A 17041-nucleotide genomic window follows, 5' to 3' on the forward strand; every position below is an offset into this window, starting at 1 on the left:
AGAATATGACTGCCTGAAAAAAAGCAGTCAGGAGATTTTTTGCTTTAATCCCTGGGTGGACGGAGCCCGGCCACTTGGCCTCAACATTGGTGATGAGGCAGGTGGAGTCACGGATCATCTAAGATGAATTGCGGTCAAGTCATATATTGTACAGTACCATACAGCAGGCAATTGCAAGGTCCATGATGACCCCTATGTTAAAACAAATATGATTGTTTTTATAGCAATGTAATTTGAGGGGAATTGTCATGAGTAGGCCTACCTGCACATTAATGCTGTGAAAGCCTTTTCGATTCACAAAATCACCCTCGTTTGGGCCAGAGGGTGCTTTGAGTTTGATGTGCGTGCAGTCCACTGCGCCAATGACATTTGGAAACTCTGCATAATAATAATGAGCTCCGTAAGGAATAGTGATATATAAATGCACTTTAATTAAATGGTGGAATATTGAATAACTCAATTACCCGCAATTCCATAGAAGCCCTCTTTGATTACATTCACTTGGACACGGCCAGGGAATGTAATGTAGTTATCCATGAACTTCTTCAAGGCCAAATATACTTTGCGAACAGCACGGCATGCAGCGGCTTTGCTGAGCATCGCCTACGGTGTACAGAAAGGTACCACTGGCAAAGAAACGCAAGGCAATGCTGAGGGTCTGGGTGACACTCAACGCTCTGCTGCGGCGTGTTTGATTAACAAGGTATGGCCCGAGAAGGTCTTGGAGGTAAATGATTCCTTGTCTGCTAAATCTATAGCGCTCGTACAGGAACTCATTAGTATGAGCTAACGGATCTTGGCGATCCCTAAGCACTCTCTCTCTATGAAATGCTAATCGGACTATGATTGCTTCTTCGTCAATCGGATCTCTGAGGAAGGGACAGTCGCATGCCATTATTTGCGAAGGTGTGGCCACAATCCACGCATAACGTTTCAATTTATGCTTGAATGAAACAAAATCCAGGCGCTCCTCTCCTTCCTCGCTCCTCATCCACAGCGGAGAATATGAAAGGAATCGGAGCCAAACGAGCGATAGGTTTCAATCATTAAGGATATCCCCGCGGGATTCACATTTGCAATGCTGCGCGTTGTTAAAATAACCACATAATGTGTACATCGCACCTAGCGAGCGCCACGGTATATATAACGTGCATTATTTAGGACAAAGTGAATTTAGTATCAGCATTTTGGGTCTATTTTACATTTCAAAAGCCCCCTCTGGAAGAATGAAGCACAAAAACGTATTCAGAATGGTATAATGCAGATCCTAGACTGAGAATCATTTCAGGAAGCGAGCTGTCATTTCTTTGCGGGGGCGTGGCCATGGTTCATCCAGCTAACTGAACTTAAGCCTGCTCTCGACCAGGCTCAAACTTTCTGATCTGTTGTCATGGTGATTTGGACAATCGAGTGTCTGGGGAACAGAAAGGTCCGGCTTAAGTCAGGCTATACTGGAAATTATCCGGCTAACTCAGTTAGCCAGGTACAGGGAACGGGGCCCAGTTAGTTTCTCTACCTTTCTGTGAACGTGTAGCAAAAAACGGCATTGCATTCTGATGAAAAATGGCGGAGAAAATTCAATTATAAAAAAGTAACTGTACTTGCAGTAGATTTCATTCACGGTTTGTGCTGCATGCCTGGTGATACTAAATCCAGATTGAACTCTGCCATTGGAAAGAGGCGATTTGGCCCGATCCATAGATGTGCGACATGGCCATAATAAGGTAATTTATAGGCCTGATGTTCTATGTTCTATAATCATATTTCAAATAGCATGTGTCCGGATGGCAGAATTCAGTACTGTATCTACAAAACCTTCTGTTTAAACATCTTCCCTTTATTAATTTGCTTAGATTGTATGTACACGTGATCTCAAGAAGGTGCTGAACGAGCTCAGTGGCAGTTTTTCCTTCCTGTTCATTTTTAGCATGGTGTTATTCACCGTCAAAGATGGGGGGGGGGGGGTCGTCCATTTACTTGGGTATGTATTTTTAGGCAGATTTTCAGAAAATAGGGCTCAAGAGTAGGGATGGGAATTGATAGGATTTTATCGATACAATTCCATTATCGATTCCTGATCAATTTATAATTTTAAATTGGAAATGCAACAGAACTAAGCTGGTTAGAATAACAACATGCAACTTGACATTTCTGATTGTCATTTATTGTTGAGCCCCCATGTCAGAAAAATACAAAAACTGTAAAAAATAAAACATTAACTATAGCCTACACTTAAATAGAATGGTAATGTATTTGAGATTCTCTTCAAATGTATTTATTTTTTTATTCTTAAACTAATTTAATCTATTGAATAACGACCTGTTGAATGTAACTACAGTTCAATATCTTAAACAAATTTAATCTATTGAACCGTAGTTGCATTCAACAGGTCGTTATTCCTCTGACTCCTCTGTCTCTGGTCTTTCAGAGACGCACACACACACACACACACACACACAGAGCTCCCTCCCCGGTCCCCTGTCCTGTAAGGTATTGGCTTGTGTTGCTACACGGACATGTTTGTATGTTGCACGGTACTTCCTGGCTTACCGACTAGTAAACAAACAGTCAACGTGATCATCACACGCTCTCCGTCTCTTATTATATGTGAACTAAAGAGTACAAGGTTTACACAACAGCCCCCACCCCCTTTTTTATTGTATTTGGTCTGTACTACCTGCTGTCAGCTGTTTATCCCTCTCTGTGAGCTTGATTAGCTAGCGTTAGCTCCGCGGCTAATCTTAGGCTACGCTGAATTAAATCAATGACTAGGTTCTAAAACATTGGAGTAGTTTTCACTGCAGATAGAAACAGCCAAACATTCTGGTTTCCTTCCCATCCATCTTCATTCAGGCTGACCAGCTGTGAACTCTCAGAGATCCTGTCAAGCTCTGGCCTCAGTTCTCAGCTCTACCTCCTCCAGTCTGAGAGAGCTGCGCCTGAGTTTCAACTTCCTGCAGGGTTCAGGAGTGGAGCTGAAGAGTGTAAACTGGAGACTCTCGGGTCAGTATTATTTTGAGACTCATTTTACTCAAAGAAATTTTAACAATGTAGAATTGTAAAAAGAAAATTTATGTATATTTATATATATGAAATGATTTGTAAACCCAAAGCTTATAGGTGTATCAACTACATTACAAGGTTCACTCTGTCATTTCCATATTGTGAACTGTTGCCAGAGAGCTGATTACCAGAGCTGAGGCTGTGTAGCATCACCCTTGTGCGTTTATGTTTACCCCTAATATTGATTTCAATGGAAAAAAAAAAGATTATTGGGGAGAGGGTTGTGTGCGAGTTTAAAATAACTCGAAGATAAAATACAGTGGCTGATTTGGTAAAGCCACTACTGCGAATTTAACCCCGGTCTTCTGCGTGACAGGCGGGGATACTCACCACTATACTAACTAGGAGGTCCAGGTGCAACCAGGAGGAGGAGAACGAGGAGGATCTCCCTGCAGCCTTTTCCTCAGGTCAGTCTTTTACATTAAGCACCCCCCACAGCCCAAATGAAATGATAAAAAAATATATATTTATTTATTATTTTTTTAATAGTCTAGTTCATAGCAGAGGCGGTCCTAATTCAGCAGCATATAAGGGAAACACTAAATAATAGGCAAAAATTGGACATTAGAAATAAAATTGCTTATTTTTACCTTTACACACATAAGCATGAGTTTAGATCCCTCTAATGAAGGAAAACACATTATATCTCGATCCTTTTTGTACACTGACCTCTAACTAATGAGTAATGTCCTGTGTCTTGCAGAGCGAAAAGAGTACTCTCGGGCCGTTGGGTTGAGCAATCGCCATAGGTCATTTACACCTGTATTCTTGGCCCAATCCTTTAGTGCATTAGATGCATGTTTCTGATCATTGGAAATGGTGGGATTAGATTTATCCATCAAGGGATCCCAAATGGCATTAAAATCCGCGGCAATTATAAATGAATACTCAGGAAGGTCCAACATTGCTCTATAGTGATTGTAGCGTAGAAGTTAGCGTTGTAAAGATTTGGGGCATAAGCCGCTACCAACGCGATGAGGTGGGGGGGGGACCTGCCGCGCCACACGGGAGAGGGGAGGAAGGGAGGCCCCCCACACAAGCTGCCGCAGGGGGAGAAAAAAACGAAAGGAAGAGACGGCCTGTCTTTTTTTTCTCTCTCTATCTCTCTCTGTCTACCAGTCACAGACTGTGTGGACTGACTGTCACTCAAAGTGCCAATGGGCGGAGCCAGGCCATAACAGCCTGAAATCTTGAAGCTGGAAAATGATTGTTTTGAGTACTTTATAAAACAATGCATTAAAAAAAAAAAATACTTACAGATGTCTTCAATAGACTAACATGAATTGTGTAAAGTTGCCCAAATAGTGCTAGGAATAGCAGTACATGTCTCCTTTAAAAGAGCCACATCAACCCATTTGCTTTTCATCAGTGTAAGCACGCTTTTGCGTTTATGTTTGTTTAGTCCCCCAGTATTCCAAATCATTATATTCAAACTAGCCATAATCTAAACATGTTGCTGTATTCTTGTGTATAATTCGTCTGGAGTACCAATTCACAATAGATATATATCCAATTATTGAGGTCCTGTTGAGAGCCGAGCTTGAAAACACATATAAACCCATACATATAATCCCCTATTCCCTTCCCCTCCCTCCTTTACACGACCAGTCAGCCCAGAATGAGCCATTTATCCTTAACTTTCCTATGCAAATTGCCATAGGATCTAAAACTCTTAATTCTACCTTAATAGAATGTCAACCGTGGCTTAGCCACTCTCCCGTTAAAATAATAAAATAAAATAAAAAATATGCCTTAAATATCATAGTATATTCACTTAAACCGTATACGAATATGTATAAGTTAAAACACACCGAAGAATTTAAAGAGATGTATAAAACTAAATTAGAGAAATCTCAGAGTAGAGAACATTTGCTTAAATCTTAAAATAACTTTGCCAAGCTTAAAGGAAAACTCCAACATTTTGGGAAATTAGCTTATTTAACATCTTCCCTGGAGTTAGACAAGAAGATGCATACCTTTTTTGTCTCTGTGCATGCATTAGGCTTAGGGAACAGTCGCTCTGTTAGCGTAGCTTAGCTTCATCACTGGAAGTGGGGCAGAGTTGGAGCCTGACGTTCCCTACAGTCACGAAATACACTCCAAATACAACTCCAAAATGTTCCTGTAAACATGTTGTGACCTCTGTATTTACCACGTGGGGAAAAAAAATAATTGAATTAGACAATTACGTTTTCTAAGCAAATATACTCTGACATTTTTTTTGCCTAAGCACTCGTCTCTGGGCGCAGTCAGTGATTTCTACGTGAAGCCGTGTTTGTTGACATTCTCATTCATTCAAAGGATCCGAACCGATTGAAGTTTATGGATACCATGACTTAAAATCCTCTTACCTTGACGATTAAAAGCCTCCCCAATTTAGAAAACAGTATTCCAATGGCTGGTCTTCATAGGCTGCTAGCTAACGGAGCTAACCAACAAACACAGAACCTGGCGGACACTAAAGTAAATAACGAGAGCAATGACTTCCTTTCTGGGGGGTTTCAAAATAAAAGAGCGACGTCTATAGCAGCGGAATACGTTTATTTTGTACATTATCTAACGTTAACACGAACCTAAACTAACGTTACAACTAACCTAAAGTTAGTTTAGGTTAACGTTAGACCCACAGTCGAACCAGGATCTGGAGGGCGTCCTGAGGTTTACTCTTTAATAAATGGCTAAATGAATAAATTGTCTCTTTGTTCATAGGAAGTGACCCCAGCGGCGCAAAACAAAGAGCATGGGCTTCCCTCGCCGATGAGCTCGTCTGCAACTAATTGGAAAGCGCTTTGGATAAAAGCCGCTATATACCGGTAGTTCCCGGATATGAAGGTCCGCAACGAAATTGGAAAGCGCTTTGGATAAAAGCTGCTATAAAGTTCCCGGATATGAAGGTCCGCAACGAAATACATGCCATCATACAGAGTTATGGTTAGACTATAGTATGAGGTAGGTCTGTTTGTATCTTCATCAGCCCCTTTAAAGGATCTCTCCAACATTTTGGGAAATTTGCTTATTTAACATCTTCCCTGGAGTTAGACAAGAAGATGCATACCTTTTTCGCCTCTGCATGCAGTAGGCTTAGGGAACCCCTGGACCGTTAGCCTAGCTTAGCTTCATCACCCCGGCGCCTCCGTCAGCCTGTCGTCTGGGTTCCACCCACAGTCGAACCAGGATCTGGAGGGCGTCCTGAGGTTTACTCTTTAATAAATGAATAAATTGTCCGTTTCTTTGTTCATAGGCCGCAGGTGGCCTCAAGCGCAGAGCGTGGGCAAGCCTCTGCGACGAGGCCATCCGTCCTGATCCTGATCCAGCTGCTGATGGCCCTGGAGAGAGAGGCCGGTCTGCCCACCAGAGACCTCTTCGACTGGGTCTCTGGCACCAGCACGGGGGGAATCCTGGCCCTAGCTATAGGCCACGGTAAGGTGTGCCTGTTTCTCTCAGTCTACCATACCAAGGTATCTGCAAGGTATTAAAATCTTAAATGTATTGAATTCTTAATTCAATCTAAGGCCATAAAAGATATTAAAAAGTCTTACATTTTATTTGCACAAGTCGGGAGATTAAATAATATTTAATATGTTAAAAAAAAAAAACTTTTTATAAATAAATAAAATTAAAAAAAAATTGCGGGGCTACCGGGAGTTCAGAGCGTCTGCCAAAAGCTTGTATGGAATGTGCAAGAATTGAAATGGCAGGGCAAGGTCAGCCGCCAGTTCAGTGTTGCTATGTGAATGAATGAATGAAAGATTAAAGAAAGTATAAAAAAAACTAAAATATATCTGTTCATTTGACATATACAGCGTTGCGTTGTTATTATGGGCTGAGCCGCCACGCAGGATAATGACGCCGCGCGCACGCGCGCACACGCACACGCGGCCCCGCGCGCATGCGCATATGTTCCCTCGCGCACAATAATACACTTTGTTTGTATAGCCTTTCATACAGAAACTGCAGCTCAAAGTGCTTCACAACAGAATTAAGACAGGCATAAAATGAGCACATAAAGTGCAGACATATAAAATCAGTTTTTCACATTAGGATCTAACATCCCAACAGGCAACCTTGTTTATGGTTTGATTCAGTTTTAATATAAATAATAAAAATAAAGAGAAGATTAATTAATTATCTACTCAGTCCCGAAGTTTGTGATGTAGATATGGAATGTCCCGGGTTGCTGCTGTTTGCAGAGTGTGTTGTTGTCCGGGGGTGAGTGGTGGTGGGTGGGGGGGTTGAATCAAAACAGTTGTCAATTCGGAATTGACGGCTGTTTTGATTTGGCCCTTCGTTCGCCGTCGTTCACCTTTGGACGGCGGTGCACTCTGTGGGCAGCGGCAACTTGGGACGTTCCATATTTACATCACAAAGAGTCCCAGACTGGTTGAAGACACCAGCCTATAGCGGCTATTGTTATGATAATGCGAGGTAGCGCCGCAGGTAAACACAACGATCCGAGCCGAGCGCAGCGCGTTCTCGCGAGCGCGTGCATGTGCGTGCACGCGCTTCTGCTCAAATCTTTAATACTCAGTGAGGTACCACTGAGTGGTACCCCGTGCCATGAACAACGCATGCCTGGACATATATGTATACAAAAGATAATGATAAAAAAAAAAAAGTCTGCCGTGGACGGCGAACAAGTCTATAGGCTGTGACGTACAGGCATTAGAGACAGCTCTGCGTAGGACTGTGGCTTCTGGCTGTGACGTACAGGCATTAGAGACAGCTCTGCGTAGGACTGTGGCTTCTGGCTGTGACGTACAGGCATTAGAGACAGCTCTGCGTAGGACTGTGGCTTCTGGCTGTGACGTACAGGCATTAGAGACAGCTCTGCGTAGGACTGTGGCTTCTGATATCGGTTCTTCTCAGGATGGACTGAAGGGACGAATCAGACCGGCTTCTTTTAGAAATGTGGACTGTCCCTTTTTAGGATTAGAATGAAAGCCGTGCGTCTCGCGTCCCGTTTGTAGGTATACCCATGCGCTAAATACGCGGTCTGTACTTCAGGATGAAGGAGCAGGTCTTTAAGGGGTCGCGACCCTACGAGTCGGCCCCGCTGAGGACTTCCTGGAGGAGTTCGGAGAGAACACCAAAATGGCAGAGCTCGTCCACCCCAGGTAACCATGGCAACCGGGCACCACCCATCAGGTCCTTGTTCTTGCCGAGGAAACTATAAAAGAAGGAAGGGTCATCACGTCAGAATACCAGCGCTCTATGCTTTGCTTGGTGCCAGACTTTGGTGCCAGTTCTATTGAAGCCAGCTATGTGAGGAAATGTCAACCAATATATCAAATGTTAGCTAGTTAAGAATGCAACAGATCGTCGATGATTCTGACAATCTGAGGTAATATAACCTGTTTAAATGAGATGGCTGATCCCATTCAACTCAATGTCGGCCGAACTGAACGTTTCCACATTACACGTGATGACCCTTCCTTCTTTTAGAGTTTCCTTGGTTCTCGTTTGTCAAAAGAAAGGGCACTATGCATCAAACATACGTTTATATTTCATTTCAAACCTTTATTTCAACTCGTAAGACACTGAGGTTACCCTCATTTACAGTGACGACGAGCTTAGAAAAGACATAGTTTATCAGCAATGTCATACATATAGGCACAATAAATAAGAATAAACAATAAAAAAATCTGCCAAGACTGTTACAAGTCACAGTGGTCAAAGATCATACTTTTAGATGCAGCAAAAGAAGGAAGACAGTCGCTCGGGAGGTAGAGCAGTCGTCTAGTAATCCGGAGGTTCGCAGTTCGGTTCCCACTCCTCCCGGGCAGCGTGTCGAAGTGTCCTTGAGCAAGACACTTAACCCCTAATTGCTCCCGATGAGCAGGTTGGCACCTTGCATGGTGTGAATGTGTGAGTGAATGGGTCAAATGTGAGGAACAAATTGTAAAGCGCTTTGGATAAAAGCACTATATAAATGCAGCCGTTTACCATTTATATAGCACTTTGATATGTTTGCATTTTCCCATTTTGTGTGTGTGTCTTGACCAGGGTAATGGTGACCAGCGTTGTGGCAGAGAGACTCCCAGGGGAGCTGGTCCTGTTCAAACAGTTTGAACAAAAAAAAAACATCTAAGTGGACTTAAAGGAAAACTCCAACATTTTGGGAAATTAGCTTATTTAACATCTTCCCTGGAGTTAGACAAGAAGATGCATACCTTTTTTGTCTCTGTGCGTGCATTTAGCTTAGGGAACAGTCGCTCTGTTAGCGTAGCTTAGCTTCATCACTGGAAGTGGGGGAGGGTTTGAGCCTGACGTTCCCTACAGTCACGAAATACACTCCAAATACAACTCCAAAACGTTCCTGTAAACATGTTGTGACCTATGTATTTACCACATTTCCCAAAAAATAGTTCAGAGTATATCTGCTTAGAAAACATAATTGTCGAATTCAATTATTTTTAATTTCTCCATGTGGTAAATACATAGGTCACAACATGTTTACAGGAACGTTTTGGAGTTGTATTTGGAGTGTATTTCGTGACTGTAGGGCACTGTAGGGAACGTCTGGCTCAAACCCTCCCCCACTTCCAGTGATGAAGCTAAGCTACGCTAACAGAGCGACTGTTCCCTAAGCTAAATGCACGCACAGAGACAAAAAAGGTATGCATCTTCTTGTCTAACTACAGGGAAGATGTTAAATAAGCTAATTTCCCAAAATGTTGGAGTTTTCCTTTAAGCGGTTCATCCGAAGGCTTGATATATTGATTTGAATTGAGTAAAATATCAGCGTTCTCCCCTCAGGTGAAGCCTTTGATCTGGATCGAGTCCGTCATTGTGAAGCACTCCCACGGTCGAATAAAGTACACGAGATAAAGGTCGGTCACTCGCTCCTTCTGCTACATTCATTGCACACACACACCCACATGCACACACTCACTTTATAAACATCCATTCACTTTAGACATTTTAAACACCACCATATTTTATCTATTGTATCCATTTATTACTAAAAAGATTTGCACCACATCTCTACCTCATTTTAGAAATGTGCTTGCATTTTGTACTTTAGTTTTAGTATATTGTTTGGTCTTTATTCTTTTTTTTTTTTTTTTTTATCCACTTTTCTCCCATTTTCTATATTTCTTCCATCCCAATTTCGTATCATCCAATTCAACCCTCCCCTGTCACGAACGCTGTTTCTTGCCTCCCACAAGCCGGCTGCAATGTGGACTAAGTCATACATAGCACAAGTCCCCTCCGGTACTTGAGGTAACGGCAGTCGCATCTTTTCACCTGCGCAGCTCGATCTCTCAGTGGCGAGGAGTAACGCATGGGAGGCTCACGCTGCCCCCGACACTTCCTGATTCTACTGCGCAGGCGCACCAACCGACCTGTAGGAGTCGCTGTCCACAACGCCCGATCCCCACCCATCAGTTTCCCACCCCCTAATACGGCCAATGTGTATTAGTACGGACGACCAGCTAAACTGAAAGCAAATGTGGAGCTCTGGGCTCGAACAGGCGAGCCCAGCGTCTCCAGATTTCGTGGAGAGCGCCTTGCCCACTACGCCACGTAGCCGCCCTTGGTCTTTATTCTTTTTATACTTTTTTCACTGTATGAAGCACAAGCTCAGGAGGCTCATACAGAACCAAGCATTTCACTGTAATGTACATGTACCTCATATGTGACAAAAACAAAACATGAATCTTAACACTTTGGGTGCCGGGAGCCGTCTTTAGACGTCTTTGCTGGCCATGCTAAAGTTGCCGGGGGACGCTGTACGTCGTCTTTATATCAATATTTCAAAAATCTGCGATCGGATTCATAATGTCCCTCCGCTGGCCTGATATCCACCAGCAGGACCCACTGAGCTCTCTGGCGGTTCAGGAGCGCCATCTGGTGGCCGATCGGCGCAAGCGCTTAACAGGAAGCGCACTAGAGGTTTTGCTAGACGTCCGTATTGCTTCCGGCCACTCGGTACATGTCCCGTGACTCTAGCTCGTCACTCTACATAGCGATCGATTGCCAATAACTCGATAAACAACATGATTTGGACGTATATACCATTATACAAGCTGGAGATGGACCGGGTAATAATATATCCCATAATGATAAAATGTCTACTCGACGATGATCGCCCAACGGCGCGCGGAGACTGGGGTGAGTTTCAGCGTGTAACGTTACCGTCTTCGATAATAACTGATATTATCAACATTTGACCCACATTAGATGATTGGTATAACGCTGCCCACGGAATTATAAACGCCCCCTCGCCCATCCGGTCAACATCAGATGACGTGTAGTAACTTCTAGAAGTACGTCTAGTTGGAATTTTTTATATCGCGCTGATTGCCATCAAACTGTATTTCATCATCAATATAATGCATTTGGGGCTATATATCACGTTCTGGAGAAAGCTGCAGAAAGAGATGAAAACATACTTATACATTAGATCATACTTTACTATGAATATGTGAATGAAAAAGTTTAACGTTGCTACACAATGAACAATACATATAGGACTTTGAATGGGCCCTAATAATGGCAATGTAGCAATAGAATTTAAAAAGTTATAGCCCTGCAAAGAAGGGGACTTTCTCCATAGACAAATAGCGCTGGCAATCTATGGTATATCATTAATTTAACCTTAGGCAACCAAAGTGTTAAACTTCTCCCGTTGTCGGTCGCCATGCCAGCCAGCAGAATTCAAGTGTCATAGCAGCATGGGGGAGGGGGGAGGGGAGGGACACGTATGGGCCACGGTGAGAGTAGAAAGATGTAAATATAGGCAATACAATTTTATCTGAATATAAAAATATGAGAAAAAATTAACCGTGTAAACAATATAATTAAGATCTGATATTCCTTTAGGGAAATTCAGGCAGCCTGGGGGGGGGGGGGGGGGGTACAGGTAGTATAAGACATGGTACAGGTGACATAATTATAGTACAGTGGAGAAGTGAAAAAAAAATGTAATAAAAAAGCAGTGTAAACAAATCAATATAATTAACTCTGGACATGTGCATATGGGCAACAAGGTGCGAGATGATGGTATGTATGCCCTCTCAGGGTGTCCGCGGATCCTTAAAAAGTCTTAAATGTGTTTATCAACTATTAAGGCCTTAATTTGTCTTAAAATGTCTTAAATCCATCTGTCAGAGGTCTTAAAAAATGCCATAGACAGGAAAGATAAAATGCCATGGACAGGAAAGATAAAATGCCATGGACAGGAAAGATAAAATGCCATGGACAGGAAAGATAAAATGCCATGGACAGGAAAGATAAAATACCATGGCATCTTGTGTTTCATTATGAAATCTGGGGAAAACGGTTAACGGGAGATAAAGTCTGACTTTTATTTGTTCACCAGAATGGGGTGTTTCTTTTCGGCGTTCGCCAGAATGGCCCCTGCAGCCTCCACCTCACTTCGACAGGTACAGTAGGACTACCGGCAACTTGTCATGTATGTTGTGCATGTCATGAATGTCACTATGAATTGAAAATGGGGGACCCTGATGTAAACGAGACAAACGTCTTTCTCTGGTCTGCATCCCCTTAACAATTGTGTGTATTGAGCCGTACTGTATTGTACCCATTCTGCAATCTGTTAAATATTGATTGATTGTTATACAGGGTGTCCGCGGATCCTTAAAAAGTCTTAAAAGGTCTTAAATTTGTTTATCAATAATTAAGGCCTTAGTTTGTCTTAAAATGTCTTAAATCCATTTTCAGAGGTCTTAAAAATGCCATAGAAAGGAAAGATAAAATGCCATGTCATCTTATGTTTTATTATGAAATCTGGGGGAAAACCGTTAACGGGAGATAAAGTTTGACTTTTCATTGACCGTGTTGTAGAATCACGCAGACCGGAATGGGGCGGAACCAACACAACTCCTTGTGTAATGTGTTGGCCGGGGAAGCAAGGCGAAGCGATAACGCTAACGTTACGTTTAGTTTAGTTTAGCATTTGCACTCGTTAATATGGGAAAGTGCCAATTTAACGAGAACTGGCTTGACAATCCACTGTTTGCGCGATGGTTGGTCCCAGTCAAAGACCATTACAAGCCCTGCTGCAACAAAAAAAAAGAGCAGTCGCGTCGCACATGCTGAGCGCTCTGCAAAAACCGCCTGCAAACTACTATGCCCTCCACACCAGCTGCGCCATCTCAGGTAGGACTATAACATCTGCACCAACAGAAGTCCGGATAACATTCGGCTCCACGCCAAAGCTTGAAGCTGAGGTCTTAACTTGAAAATAATCTATTCACGGATGTAAACAAGGACACGTTTGTGTTTATGTTCAATGAGAGCTTCACCCACTATGTATTTTTTCCTCCCACCCACCCCCTCCTAATGACGTACAGTATCCTCCCATGTATGTTAGGATCTATGGGTAACAGTACTGTATATTTGCATATCGTATATGTCACAAATGTAACGGTACAGTACTATATACCTGTATGTCCCTATGCCATAAATGTCATGTATGTTGAGTATGTCATAAATGTCACTATTAATAGAAACTGGGGGACCCTGATGTAAACAAGACAAACGTCTTTCTCTGGTCTGCATCCCCTTAACAATTGTGTGTATTGAGCCGTACTGTATTGTACCCATTCTGCAATCTGTTAAACAAAGTATTCATTCATTCAACCAAAACCACAAAAACAAAACAACTGGATGAATGAATGAACTTTATTTAACAGATTGCAGAATGGGTACAATACAGTACGGCTCAATACACACAATTGTTAAGGGGATGCAGACCAGAGAAAGACGTGTGTCTTGTTTACATCAGGGTCCCCCATTTTCAATTATAGTGACATGACATTTATGACATACTCAACATACATGACATCATGACATTTATGGCATAGGGACATACAGGTATACTATATAGTACTGTAGTGTTACAATTGTGACATATACGATATGCAAATATACAGTACTGTTACCCAGAGATCCTAACAGAAAATATATACATATGATGGGGAGGAGACTGTACATTAGGATGGGGGGGGTTTGGAAATTTACGGTGCCCAGTTTCTAATTGCAGCCTCCCGTAGGTGCTCTTTAAGAGCGGTTTTGAATGTGGGCAGGGGTAAAGTGGGTTTTAGGAGTGAGGTTAAGCAGTAGTCTGACCAGTTTGTTTTGTGATGTTTGTAATCTTGTTTTTAGGGCCTTTGAGGTGCTTTGGTACCATGAGGTGCAAGCATAGTCGTGGTACCCTTGAATGAGTGCTCCTGTTAGAGTCTTCAGGGTATTCTTGTTTACCAGAGAGGAGATCCGGCACAAGAATCTTGTTTGTTGGTTGACTTTTTTGATACCCTGGGGAGGGTGGTAATAGTTATGTGTTCTGACAGTGGCTGTTGCACTTGCTGCTTGGCCCCTGGTATATTTTGTATAGCTATATTTGCTATTTATGTTTGGTCACCCCTTTGTTGAAATTCATCCAATCCAGTTACTCCTTTAAGTTCAAGATTTTTAAGTTTCCAAGTTATGTTTTAATAAACATCTTTGGACCAATGTGTACCTAAACTTAAACTAATTGGTGTCGTTGCATGATTTTTGTTATTGTGAAATTGGTATTAAATTTAATTCTGAGTGGCATTAAAAAGTCTTAAAAAGCATTAAATCTGACTGGGCTAAACCTGCAGATACCCTGGTTATAATGGATTGCAGAATGGGTACAATACAGTACAGCTCAATACACACAATTGTCAAGGGGTTGCAGACCAGAGAAAGACTTTCCTCTTTACATCAGGGTCCCCCATTTTCAATTCATCATAACATATATGACATGCATGACATACAGATAGATAATACTGCTACATCTATACATTTATGACGTACCAGATTTACACAGTATTGTTTGTGATACAATAAGAGTCTAAAAAAGAGAGCATATACATTTGACGAAGAAACTGTACATTGGAGGTGGAGGGGGGGTGGACTGTACATTGGAGGTGGTTGGGGAGGGAAGGGTTGGGTAGGCGGGGTGGGGGGGTAACTGTACATTGGATTATCGACGAAACCGAAACAAGTAGGCTCCCTTAAAACGCCAACGCTATTAAAAAGAAATACAGTGGAGGTTAAAATAAGAATATGACTTGGCCTGAAAAAAATGTCAGTCAGGAGATTTTTTTTTTGCTTTAATCCCTGCACAGAAGTAGTCCCCGCAGCAGGTTGTTAGCGTCGCCAGCAGTCAATTAAAAATTGTCTGCGATTGAAGAAGTAGATGCTCCTACCGGCTCCTGCTCAGTCGAGTCGATTGGCTGCTTCGCCTTCTTTGTAAAACCAAAATTGGTTAGAAGGCTTACTTCTTTGATTTTTTTGTTTAACTTTCGACATTATCCTGAATACCTGTATTTTCTTTCTTTTAAAACGGCGGGTGAAGTTTGATTTGTGCCCGCAGGCTGCAGCGCCGCCACGCTCCGAATGGTAATTGCAAGATTATTGTCAGTATTTTAGAGACCCCCCAAAAATTCACAAATCATGTTTTCAAGGGAGCTGATGTCTGAAGCCATGGCTCCCCTAGCTCCCCCATGGTTCGCACCCTGCCTGTACCTCCCCTCCCCATGCTGCTATGATGCCCGAATGGCCCCAAGGGATCAATAAAGGAACATCTTATCTTCAATATAGAACATTTTAAGGGTTTAAATCTGGACCCTTTGTGTTTTTCTTCCTGCATTTGGACTGAAGTTTCTACAGTGTTTGAGCCAGTAGACCTGGGGAGAATTTAAACGTCTCCTCTACCACCTCCTCTTCTATCCTCCTCTCCTCCTCCTCTTCTCCTATCCTCCCTCCTCTTCTACTTCGTCGTCTCTTTTTCTCCTCCGTCCACAGAACGAACCAGCAACCAGCGAGGCGGCTACCCTGGGGGCTGCCATTTGGGAGGCAGTTGTGGAAGCAGGAAATAAAGCCATCATAGCGGCTACCACGGTCGCGGTGGCTTCCATTTGCCAGATGGTTATTCAAACGGGGGCTGAAGCTATCATAGCGGCTACCAGGGACGTGTTGGCTAGCAGTTGCAAGGCGATGGCTGAAGCAGTAGTGGCAGTTATCGTGGCGTGGTGGTGCCAGCTGTGGTGGCGTTTTACCACTTGAATGCCACCATCGGCGCCAATGTTAACGTTAATATCGCCTAATCTATGTTTTAAATTATGGCTATGTGTCTAATCTGCCCATCGCATTATCAAAGACTATGTTCCAGTCAGTGCTGTGAAGACAGATTTTTTTTTTAAGTTTTTTTATTTTTCTCAAACAAGACAATACATACACGACAAAACAAGACAAGAAATGATAATAATAACAATAACAACAAGGGGGGGGGGTTGCAGAGCGTTACAAAGGTTCAGTAGACAAACTTATTCCAGATAGTGATCTAATAAAGTTCAGGGGACCTTGAAGGCCATCGGGCCTTTTTATTATCTTTCTTGTTGCTGGAGCCAGGGCCATGGTATTGTTTAAATGGTTCTTTGCTACGTTCAAGTAAAGCTTGTTATTTACAACGTTGACTCGTGCCTCGTCTCTTTGATTGATTGATTGAAAAGTGTATTAACAGATTGCAGAATGGGTACAATACAGTATGGCTCAATACATACAATTGTTAAGGGGATGCAGACCTGAGAGACTTTCGTCTTGTTTACATCAGGGTCCCCCATTTTCAATTCATCTAACACCCTCCACTGCCTCTCCTCGTGTTTAATTCTGCATTTGGGTTCTACACACCTCCACTACCGTCATGCCATCCAAACGCTCCCATTGTAACAATACATTAAATAGAAGCACAATAGAATATAGTATAGTTATAAGTAAACATTTTTAAATATGCCAGGGCTGGACACATGTGCAAGATATGGTCATGTATTTATTTACACTAATTAGAATAAAAATAACAATACAGTGGGGTGGGATATTTAGCAGGGCTGTGCAATTGAGCAGTTATGTGCAAAAAGTATGAACAGTGAAGTATGATTGTATCGACTCACTTTCTATCTTGAAAATTCATGTTAATGGTTAT

At 42.4% G+C, this 17041-nt stretch overlaps 1 protein-coding gene across 6 annotated transcripts in view; it reads left to right on the plus strand.

Moving 5' to 3' along the window:
• LOC311244722 (uncharacterized protein) overlaps positions 1-16468 on the plus strand; it is a 30588-nt gene extending 14120 nt beyond the window's left edge. For 3 of the 6 annotated variants that reach the window (XM_084334391.1, XM_084334393.1, XM_084334392.1), the window contains 6 exons: positions 2854-3003; positions 3380-3470; positions 5773-6012; positions 6305-6483; positions 9820-9893; positions 15865-16468. In XM_084334391.1, the coding sequence (XP_084190517.1) occupies positions 6008-6012; positions 6305-6483; positions 9820-9893; positions 15865-16125 (519 nt within the window). In that variant the 5' untranslated portion in view covers positions 2854-3003; positions 3380-3470; positions 5773-6007 and the 3' untranslated portion in view covers positions 16126-16468. Of the gene's footprint in view, positions 1-2853; positions 3004-3379; positions 3471-5772; positions 6013-6304; positions 6484-9819; positions 9894-12388; positions 12453-15415; positions 15460-15864 lie in introns of all 6 variants that reach the window. The other 3 variants (XM_084334396.1, XM_084334395.1, XM_084334394.1) reach the window with 3 other exon arrangements.
• The last annotated feature ends 573 nt before the right edge of the window (positions 16469-17041 follow it).

Source organism: Notolepis coatsorum, assembly GCF_963971535.1.
Source record: "Notolepis coatsorum genome assembly, chromosome: 18".
Lineage (NCBI taxonomy): Eukaryota > Metazoa > Chordata > Actinopteri > Aulopiformes > Paralepididae > Notolepis > Notolepis coatsorum.